A 10,733-nucleotide genomic window follows, 5' to 3' on the forward strand; every position below is an offset into this window, starting at 1 on the left:
AAAAACGGGGAGCACGCACACCTACAATGTGCCCGAGTACAATTCTTTATTTGGCCTTCTCTGAGAAGCTACAATTTCTTACCAAACGTGTTATTTAGAGATGGGCATCCCACCACTCTCCAAGAATGCTACAGAGAATTGGTGTCACGGCCAACAAAAGAAACCCCTGCAACTGTCAGCAGCTGCTGCTGCTGCCACCAACCGCGAAGTTTTAGGGCTGTGATTTAAACACGCCCTAGCAGAGATACCAGAGGAGTATACTGTAACACACTTGAGAACTGCCTGTGTCAGAACTCAGGTGGCCATGCACCTCCAGAACTAAAATTCTTCAAGCCAAATTCGCTCCTTCCCATTCAACAGGAAGACATCCCTCTTATAGGCGGGATAAAAGCAAACACATTGCTTAGAGGCATGAGGTGCAAACTGTTCTTAAGCCCCGATTTGACAGCTTTTATTTATTTGTAAGGACAGTACCTAAACATCTTTCTTACATGGTATTGGCCTGCTGGGCTTTGTGTTGTGCTCACTTATTTGCAGCGCTCCTTGAGTTCATAAGTCTCAATGTTTTCTCCTGTATATAAAATATCCATGGCAGGCAAAAGAGAGGACAGCTTCCGCAGCCAAAGACAAGTCCCTTCTGTCTTTCACGGCTTGTTCAGCTCAGCCCCTTCTTCAGACACCAAGTCTGTTTCCACTTGAATATGAAATAGTCCAAACATTTCCTCCTGAGACCAAACACCCAACTCTTTCAGCTTCCCAAAAGCACCAGTAAAGCCTCCTCAATTCATCATCCTCTTTGTGGTCATCTTGGAACATACCAGACCCTTGCAGAAGCTGGGCAACACCAGTCCCTCCTGTTCTCGGTCAAGAGCCTGGTGAGCCGCACAGCTCTCGCTGGTTGTCCACAAACAGAGAGATCTTAAGAAGAGTATCTGAGTTAGAAAGAAAAAAACAATCCCATTAGTTCAATGCATTTTATCTGTATCCTCTAGCCGCAAAAGTTTAACTTGTTTCTAAAAGCAATAAAGAAAAACATCAGTAAAGCTAACTTAGTAGACCAAGCGAAAGAGATCCCTGAGCCCCTCGTCACACTGCAAGGAAGGGTGTTGCTTCCAGCTGCGCCCAGGGCACGACAGTGAGCATTTACAACTGAAGCAGTTCAGCAGATCTCAGAGCATGTGGCAAAGATCAACTGCAAACCCAGTGAGGACACCCACTACTACCAAGACCGACACAGCAAGCAGCACCGGGCCGAGCGCTGTCTCTGGGGCTGAGGCACCAGCACGGAGCTCCAGGAAAGGCCCTTCAGGCCTGCTATAAACGGCAGTACCTTGAACAACATCTCCCTTGTAGCGCTCCAAAATCCTCTCCCAAGACCGAGGGAGAGCTTCCATGTCCTCCAGGCGGTCGCAGCTGATGCGGAGGAGGAGCAGCTTACTCTCCAGGTACCTTCATGCCCCATAAGGACAACAAAGAGACAAAGGCACCCGCCAGCGCTGCCCAGAGAGCCCCGCCACAGAAGGATACAGGTGCCGGTAGTAGCGCTCTACGTCCTGCAGCCCCTCCAGTACATCAGCCAGCGAGGGGCAGCGCGGCCCGCGCCGCAGAGCCGCCGCCAGGCCCAGCTCCGCCGCCCGCTCCTCGTACAGCCGCAGCACGGCGGCCACACCGGCCCCCACGGCGTCCCGCACGGCCCGCAGCGCCGTCCTGCACGGCACAGCGGGGGCGCTCAGCCGCGGCCCCCGCGGCCCCCGCCCCGCCCCGCCCGGCCCCGCCGCCTCACCGCCGGCTGCCGAGCTGCTCCAGCACCGCCTCGGCCGCGCCGCGCTGCTTCCGCCACAGCCGCGCCCGCAGCTCGCCGAAGGCACCCACCGGCCAGCGGCCCCACGCCAGCCGCCGCGCCGCCCGCATCTGCGCCGCCAGCCCGGCCAGCGAGCCCAGCAGCGAGGCCCACGCGGCCAGCGCCGCCCGCCACGCCGCGTCCTGCCCCGCCACCGCCGCCGCCCACTCCCGCAGCGCCGCCGCCACCGCCGCCACCGCCGCCATGGCGACCCGCCGACCCGGCAGCGCTCCCTGGGGCCGCGTCATCGCGCCGCGCCGCGCTCTGATTGGCCGGGCGGCTGCGGCCGTTGGGTTTAAGCGCGCGGCGGGCGCGGGTGCTGCAGGGCTCGGTCGCTGTCCCGCCGCCCCCCTCAGCCCCGCCATGGCTCCCTCGAGGAAGAAGGCCGGTGCGAGCACCCGCGCCAAGAAGCTGGCGGCCTTCCTGAAGGACTTTGACCGCGAGGGTGGGGGGAGCGGGCTGGGGCTCCGCGGGGGGAGGGGGGGGGAAGCGGGCCGCGGGGGGAGGGGGGGGAAGCGGGCCCCGGGGGGGGGGGAAGCGTGTCACGGGGGGGGGGAGCCGGCCCCGGGGGGCCGAGGCGGGGGAGCGAGCCCCGGGGGAGGGGAGCGGGCCGGGCCCCGGGGGGGGCGAGCCGAGGGGGCGGGGAGCGGGCCCCGGGGGGGGGGGGGCCGGGCCGGGCCCCGCCTGACGCCCTGTGCGCCCCCGCAGTGAAGGTGCGGCTGGACCGGCTGCGGGTGAACGGCGAGCGCCTCGTCAGGGAGGTGGAGAACCTGTACGAAATGGAGATCCTGCGGCTGCCCCCGGCCCACCGCGACATGAACTGGCTGGAGTACTTCGGTACGGGCCGGGGGGGCGGGCTGGCGGGGGCACTTGTCCCTTAGGTTATAAAGAACAACGGTAATCAAGGGGTGGCCGGGATCTCTGCCTGGAATCCCGCAAGCAGGTGGCGGGAGGCCAGGAAGCCCTGCACTCTTGCACTGAGGCAGTTCCCTTGCTGCCCAGAAAACTGGTTTGTACTGTTTTTTTGCACCCTGGTGGTGTTGTATTTAAGTATGCTGTGTAGGCCACCTTAGATGTGTATTGACTTTTTTAAATTATTTTTTCTTTTTAGCTAAAGGAGGAGGTGAAAAGGTGTTAGAAGAGGCAGTAACGGTAGGTTTCTAGCATAAATATTAAGGTTTTCTGATGAAGTTGCATACCACTGTAGGAAACAAAGGGTTTCTTGAGTCTGTAGGAGTGTTGCAAGAACAGAGGTTACATAAATACTTTCATAAATGCTGCTTTAAGACCTGGCAGTAAGAGATGGCTGTTGTACCTGATACAGGATTTGCATGCTCATACTGTTCCTTGTCAGTCTTCCCTTGCCTGCTTGTTTTCACTCATGGATCCCTGAGAGCACACCTGCTTTTCAGTAAATTAAAGCTCTAAATTGGTTGACCGGCAGGGTGTGGGTGTAGCATACCTGTAGCTGCTAAATCAGCTGTGTTAGTCCTGAATGGCATGCAGACCTCATGTGTTGTCACCTCCAGAATAACATGAAGGGTTCCAGTCTGAGCACAAGGGAAAACCTGAGAAAACAGGGAGGTGGTTTTGCCGTAAAATAATTGGCAATTTGTTCTACAACTTTGAATTATCAAAATGATATGCTACCAATAATACTAATGGTGTTGTGACTGTTTTTCATTTTAGGCAGACTTGGAAATAACAGAAATAAACAAGTTAACAGCAGAAGCTCTCAGTACTCCTTTAAAAATCTTCAAGAAAGGTCAGTTTGTTTTAAGCATTGTGATGAGTTCAGTGAGATGAAAGCATGTCATGATTTACATACCATGAATAATAATTTGGTTCTTCCTTACATTCCTCAATATATTTTAAAAACAGGAAAATAATCCTGTTTCTATCCCTACTATCTGCAGTAGTTCTACATAATTTTATTGAAACATTCCAACTAATTCAGAATAGTACTCTGTCAAGCATCTGGATTACACTGGAATTTGGATTTCAGAAGCAAATTGTTGCCAAAAATGCTTGTACCTCTTCACAGTTTACCTCCGCTGCTAACTAATAATTTGAAGTTATTTTTCATTTTCAGCTTAGATAAGCATCCTTGGGGGTGTTTAAAAAAACTGCATAGATGCTTTAGTGATGGGCTTAGCAGTCCTGGGTTAATGGTTGGACTTGATCTTAAAGGTCTTTTCCAACCTAAATGAGTTTGTTTCTGTAACACTTTCTCTTTCTAGTGGAAAAATCTAAACAGGTTATTGAAGCTATTGAAGAAGAAGTAGACCCTCCTTTGCTTCCTCTAGCAAAGAAAGCAAGACATGATAGCCAGTGTCTTCCAGGACTAGAGGCTGAAAACATTAATCCAAGAGCTGGAAAGGTAAATAGCTGTTCTTTGTGATGACTTTATTCCCAAGATAGAAACTGCTTGCTGAGATGATGCCAATGATGAGATAGATATATAGCTGTCCAGGGCGCTTTGAGGGGGACTTCAAAACAGCTATCACTTGCTTGAAAATTCTAGCAATAGGTGGTCACAAAGCTTGTATGGTGTTTGTTTCTGGACTCTTGTGCCACAAAAAGAAGCCTGTTGAGCCAAATGTTTTGTATGAAAGCATCGGTTCGTTGCGGAATTGGCTGTCACACGAGTGTGGAGTTACTGATTTGGTGAATGGTGTGTGTTTCAGATGAAGGCATCCACTAAAAAAGTGCCAGGGTCCAGGAGCAGAAGACCTCCTTCAACCAGAGTGAAGCGCATGAGTAAAAGGTAATAGGGGATATCTCTTCCACTGGATTTCAGAAATGGAGAACTAGCGTGTAGTGCTAATGTAACACTTAAATGGATTGAAGTATGGTTTAGTAGGCTGCTTGGTGCCATTGTGCTATGCTATAGGAAAAACTTGATCTGATGGTGAATGAAAGAGGGGTAACTTCCTCTCCTGTGAGGACCAGCTATCCCTAGCTTTGGGGTTTGCCTTTGGTTAGTAAGATCCTCTGGTTTTCTGTGGTGATAACCTTTTTAAAGTCTTTAAGACAGTGTTTTTACATTTGTTATATAAACATTTGCTCATGAGAATACTTATATTTCCCTTTAACAGATCAAGCAAAAACAACTTTATCACTCCAGTTAATGGTAGAATTGTTGATATCTCTGCTCGGGGAGGTACCTCCATGATCACACCCAGGTTTGATTCCAGGTCTGTATTCTGTTAAATTTCTCTGCTAATCACTCGTATCAGGGAGTGCCTTGCTGTTTCCCTTGCGTATGTGACCTATTTGCAGCATAATCCTTAGTGGCTCTTTGAATCTGAAATGAAAGACTTTTAGTCAAAGTACTTTGAGCAATTGCAGTGAAATTACCTAAACTTTTTGTTTCAGAATTTTCAAGACACCAGGCTTGCGCACACCCGCAGTAAATGAACGTGTTTACACCATCTCTGCCAATGGCAGCCCCCTTGCCAACAGCAATGATATCTTCATTACAGTCCCTGTTGGAGGAGGGGAGGTAAACCGGAAACTTTAATCTGTAAAATCAACGCTGAAAGGATAGCTTGTAACTTCGTGGGGGCCCTTACCACTTTCGGTTCATCCCCTCTCATCTCTTTAGTTGTCCCACTGCTGTTCATGAGGAGATTGATCTAGCTTAAAAAGAACCTTAAAAGACTTTGTCAGGTGTGGAAGCTGTTCAAGCTGATCAAAACAGAATGTAGAATGATGCTTAGCTGTGCATCTAAGTAACACTTGAAGTAGCTTCTGCAGCAGTAATGTGTTACTGAGCGGCAAGGAAGGTATGAGATGAGTTTCTGGTGAAGCTGAATGTAGTTCTTTGCCCATGCAGGCCACAGGCATGTTAGTATTCTTGGATTTTATTTACTTTTGTTTTTTTATTTAATGGGGGTTTTGCTGCTTCTGACTACTACAGCTGACCAAACAGAAAACCTAAGATTTGGTGGGGTTTTGGTTTTCATTTTGGGGTGGTTTTTTTTCCCCCTACAGAGCATCTGTTTAACAGCAAGTGATTTGACCAAGAAGAATATTCTTCATCTGAATCCAGAGGCCCAAGGAATTATGAAGAAGCTATCAGTAAGTCCTAGCATTTTTCTCAGTCATGACCTGAAGTTGCAAGGAGATGTTGTTAAATCACTGGAGGGTGGAGCTGTAAAACTCCTTATTTCCCTTCCCACCCACACACCCCTAGCCCCTGGCTTGTCTCTTATTTTGGCTTGTGTCAGTGGTCAGGAAGAATCATGAACTGAGAAGGGAAGGAGAGGGAGTAGCTTTACATCACATGTAGCTTAATACAAACTGGATAAACCATGCGCTTCTTGAAAAAGAACTATTGTCAATGTTATGAAAAACTGGATCCAAACTGAAAGTGTCTTCTACTTCAGGCTAAAGCTGTAAGTGGTTGTGGGATATAGTATTCTCTTAGAGTACTGATTAATTTCTCTTTCTTTCTAGGTTCGCCTTGCACAAGCTTGCAGTGATGCCAAAAAACCCACAAATTTAATTCAATGAATAGTGACATCTCACTCTAAATACAGAATATTACATTTAGGACTGCTACCTTTAGTTCTGGTTCTGTGTCTTCCTTCTATTAACTTACAGAATGGAAGTTAAGAACTAATTTTTCTACCTATCATATGTAATGGGATTAGAATAGATTTTTTTATGAATAAAAAAAGCAAACTTTATGTCCAGTTTCCTTTAAGGCTGAGACAAAAATACAGTTATCTTGGGCTTTCAGATGAGCAAGCTGGGCAGAAAAGCTATTCTGGTATCTTGTGGAAGATGTAAGCGGTGGACACAAGTGACAGGAGTTTGTATCTGTCTGGCAAAGAAAGCAACTGATTGGTTTGTTGTGTGCTTCCATGCATGTCCTTTCTCTGCAAGTGTGCTTAAGAGGTGACTCAGTGTGGAACCTGAGATACCTAGAGGCAAGTTACTGGTGCCTGGGACTAAATGGAAAGCTTCTTGTAGTTCATGGTGCTGCCATGAATGACAATCCTTTTGTTCTTACAGCAGCCATTGTATTTGTAACTGGCTTTCAGATTTCTTTTTATAGTGAGCTTGTGCATTTTATTGTTTTTTAAGAAATAAAAGATCACAGGTACTTTTACAGAATCAGCTAGCTAGACTGTTACTTAACCAGATTACTGAAAATAACCATAGAGCTACTGGAGTATCTCTAATGTGAGAGAACTTTGCTTTTCCTACACCCTCTTCAAAACCTTCAGGAGAAACAGTACTCCTAGAGCTGAGTACCGACAGGAAAGAAGAAAGCTCAGACTAGTCAGAACATTTCGCCCTTTCATCTAAATTGAGTTGGTTCAGAGGATTTGACAGAGCCATATCCAATAAATGCTATTCAAACAGAACAAAATAACTTCCTCCGACATTAATGTTTTTCTCAAGGAGAAATCTTGCTCCACATCAAATTCATGAAAATTTATGAACTTTAAATGTAGCCTCTTAGGAAAGAGCTACTGTATATAAACTTACAAATATAAGCAGGAGCACTCCTCTGACATAATGCTTCCTTGCAAAATGAAGCAGTAAAGTAGCCATGTGATGTGCAGACAAGGAGAGTTACGAAGCAGATATGTTTATTGCAGCACCGGGTGCAAGGGGGATCGCTCCTCCTAACTTGCACACTTAACTTTACTCATAGTACATATTTATACACTAAAGTTCTGCCCAGATTCTACACCTACTAACTAATTATTGGTTAGTTGCTTTCTTGCCTCAATTTAAAGGTACAGTTCATACTAAATGTACTCCTCCCTGAGCGGGGGATCCACCCTCTTCAGGGTGGGATGGGCATTTGAGTAGGAGGTCACAACCTCCCACTACCACAATTATTTTACCCTAGTATCCTTGGGACTTAGCTCTTCAGCAGTTAGTTTTCTTTTAGCAGTTAGCACATCCTAGTCAGAAGGCTCCTTATTTACATTCTTGTGGAGCTCATCTACATCTGTACTGACTGTCCCTTGAAGTGCTGAGTGGGCTGAGCTCCTGACCTTCTCTCGGAGACAGCAAGGCTCTTGCTTACATGTTCATGTTGATCTATGCAGCTGCTGTCTGCAGCAGAGTTTTAGGCTTTTCACTGTATTTTCTTGCATCGCTTGTGCTTTCCTGCAACAACCATCTTATTTTTCAACAGCCTGGAAAAGCAGAGCTCTCTATGAAGCACTAGCTTTTTGTGGGAAGATTGCATAAAGTCTTAAAATATAAAAGATTCTGCTCACTCAAAACTCAGTGTTTCATTTTTATTGTCAGTCTTTGTAGCTGGTACAGGATGGGAGAGGACGCTTGCTTGTCTGTTGAACTAAGATGTAGAATCCCTCAAAAGTTAGCTTTGATTCCTAAAGCGTTATTCTGTATGGTTCATACAAAGTCAACTATGTAAAATAGCATCTGCAAGAGAGAACTTGATAATCCTCTTCCTGTTTTAGCAGGGCAGCTAACATGAGAACATTTTTTAATTGGCATGTTGAGAGCATTCAGAGTAAAGAACTGTGCTTTTATCTAACTTCTTGTCTAAGGTATTTCTTCCTAAAAATAAGACTGTTTCTTTGTTGGTAGGTGCACTGGCCCTTCCAAAGATACTTTTTTGTCCTGATTCAAACCTCTTTGAAGGGGCTATAAACAAGGGTTTTGAGACTTTTGGAATTTTTCAAGGTTTGGAAAAGTTCTGCTTTTAGCAGAAGCCAAGCTTACAGCACGATTAAGCAACTTTTCCCAGCCTTTCTTCTATCAGGTAATTTATGCTTTGATGTAAATCTTTGACGCAGCGTGTAGTATGGGAGAAAGCTTGTAGAATAGCATTCATACGTGAATTTCGTTTAAAAAGCAAACCTGTGACTGTAATCCTCGAGGATGAGACCATGCATCTGGAAATCTGTTTTAAGAGGTTTTGGCAGCTTCAAAGTCCTATAACTGCAGGTGGCAGTATTGTAAACTACTAAGCTACAAGTGCACTTGTCTTGTTATCTTTGTTGAACTCTGTTAACATATTAAGAAGAAAAAACCTAATTAGTTAAGCTGTAAATAAAACTGTAACTTGCTTGGATAGAGATGTGTAAGTCTGGATTCTGCTTTAAAGACATCTTTACCAGGAAAACCTGAGCTGGAATGCTTAGCGAGCCTAGAGAATTCTGCTGTGGATACCGTCTGCTTTTAAAAGCGCTGGTTATAATCTGCAAGGCCCTGTGCTGACATGCTTGTTGCACCATCAGCAGTTTCTGTCGTCTTAACACCGAGGTATGATGCTGTTAATTAATGAACCCAGGAATTAATGGTTTTGCTAGTACTAGATGGCATGCTATTCCCCCAGATTCATGAGTCTTGAGGAGTAAGGGGATGCAGGTATGACTTCACTGCTTCCAGACTTCTCCAGTGCAGGCATGAAGCTGTGTGTCCCTGCAAGCCTGCCTTCCCAGCTCTCCCACAGCAGAGCCATGCCCTTGTCTCTAACTCCGAATGTGTGCACGACAATCCAGATTCTTCTGGAGGATGAAAGGCTGTATTTGCGCTGTTATTGGGGTTAGCATGTTATTTATGCCTACAGCACAAAATGGCTTGCAGAATAATGTTTAGCACCTGGAAGGCTGAAGAAGCAGAGTCTGTAGATCTTGGCGGGGGTTATGACTGTGTTTCAGTTTGTACCCATTTGGCTCATCTGTGCTGAATTTGTTAAGTGTGGGGGCAGCGTAGCTCAAGGTTCCTCTTTGCAGAGGTGGGTCTGCCAAAGCATGGTGTTCCCAGGCCAATGCAACCAACAATGCCGTTAATATTCAAGCTTCCTTTTCCAATTGTCAGAACGCATTAATTGTATCTGATGTGAATTAAAGCTCTCTGGCAGCTAATAGCTAAACAGATTCATCACCTAAATCTGCTTTGCATGCTGCCTGCACCATGTGCTACTCTAGAATGTGGGTAAGTAGTGTTTCATTTTTCTGCCAGTTTATTGCTGATGTAAGTTGTTGGCATCGCTTCTGGCCCTTTTGCACACTACGTGGCAGTTGCATTTTGTTTAACAAAGCTAGAACGTCCCTCTTCAGTTCAAGGATTATGTGGGTGGCACAGGGAGGTTGCCTGACTTTTTGGGGGTAGGTTTTGTTCGCATGTTATTTATGCGCTAGCCTGGCTGTAGTCTGAACTGCTCTTTAAATTGAGTGATGGGCAATAAAAAGCAAGGCAGGAAAATAACTGTTCTGTCAGGTTGGAAGAAGCTGCATCCATCAGTGGGCAGAGCAGTTCAGCCTACAGAAAGGGACTGGTGTTAGCTTGTGTCCCCAAGCTGCTGCGGCAGGACTTGTGTGGCTGTCTGACCAGAGCCAGCCTGGAAGGACAAGAATGGAGGGTGCTGAGGGACCTGCTCAGAACATCACTTCTGCATATGTTCTTCCCAAGAACTGAATGGTGTGACCTCCAAGGCCCTGTGTTTTCATTAATAGGTGAGGCTCTGCAGAAGGAATTAAGGCCCCTGAGTTTTGCGCCTGGTTCCATGAGAAAAAGTGGATTTCCTGGTTGTCACGTCAGGCATGATGAATGCTGCCCAGGGCTGAGAGCTGGGGCTTGCTTGTAGGAAGGGTGGTTTGCAGAATAATGGCCATGGTTTGCTAAAAGATTGCTGAGCACTGTCTTTTTCAGATCAAAACTCTTGACCTGAACCAGAGCTTTTCCAAAAGAAGTTTCCCTTGAGACAGGCAAAGCTGCAGAGGGAGAGCTGTTAGCACTCCCAGCAAGTAGCAGGGTATGTCTGTTTCACCAGGGTTTTTATAGTGCTTGCTAACTACAGTCTTGCAGGGGGGAAAAGCATCCAGCCAGGAGTTCCTGCTGGCACCAAGTGGGTGCAGCAGTACGCTGTGTGCTGGGAGGATGCTTGGGA

The 10,733-nt window shown here is 46.9% G+C and overlaps 2 protein-coding genes across 3 annotated transcripts; one reads left to right on the top strand and one right to left on the bottom strand.

Moving 5' to 3' along the window:
* Positions 1-424: 424 nt before the first annotated feature.
* AIRIM (AFG2 interacting ribosome maturation factor) lies at positions 425-2,068 on the bottom strand. The gene is made up of 4 exons (XM_056331325.1): positions 1,784-2,068; positions 1,528-1,707; positions 1,331-1,449; positions 425-932 (listed from the first exon to the last, which is right to left on the bottom strand). The coding sequence occupies exons 1-4, from the start codon at positions 2,044-2,046 to the stop codon at positions 865-867; spliced, it is 630 nt and encodes a 209-aa protein (XP_056187300.1). The 5' UTR covers positions 2,047-2,068; the 3' UTR covers positions 425-864.
* CDCA8 (cell division cycle associated 8) lies at positions 2,030-8,912 on the top strand. 2 transcript variants are annotated; one of them, XM_056331323.1, is made up of 10 exons: positions 2,030-2,285; positions 2,549-2,677; positions 2,952-2,992; positions 3,530-3,605; positions 4,081-4,220; positions 4,528-4,607; positions 4,939-5,037; positions 5,219-5,345; positions 5,837-5,923; positions 6,302-8,912. In XM_056331323.1, the coding sequence occupies exons 1-10, from the start codon at positions 2,045-2,047 to the stop codon at positions 6,356-6,358; spliced, it is 1,077 nt and encodes a 358-aa protein (XP_056187298.1). In that variant the 5' UTR covers positions 2,030-2,044; the 3' UTR covers positions 6,359-8,912. The 2 variants fall into 2 exon arrangements, with proteins under 2 accessions (XP_056187298.1, XP_056187299.1); XM_056331324.1 differs by having other exon boundaries at positions 2,039-2,228.
* The last annotated feature ends 1,821 nt before the right edge of the window (positions 8,913-10,733 follow it).

The sequence above is a fragment of the Falco biarmicus genome, chromosome 3 (genome assembly GCF_023638135.1).
Source record: "Falco biarmicus isolate bFalBia1 chromosome 3, bFalBia1.pri, whole genome shotgun sequence".
Taxonomy (NCBI): domain Eukaryota; kingdom Metazoa; phylum Chordata; class Aves; order Falconiformes; family Falconidae; genus Falco; species Falco biarmicus.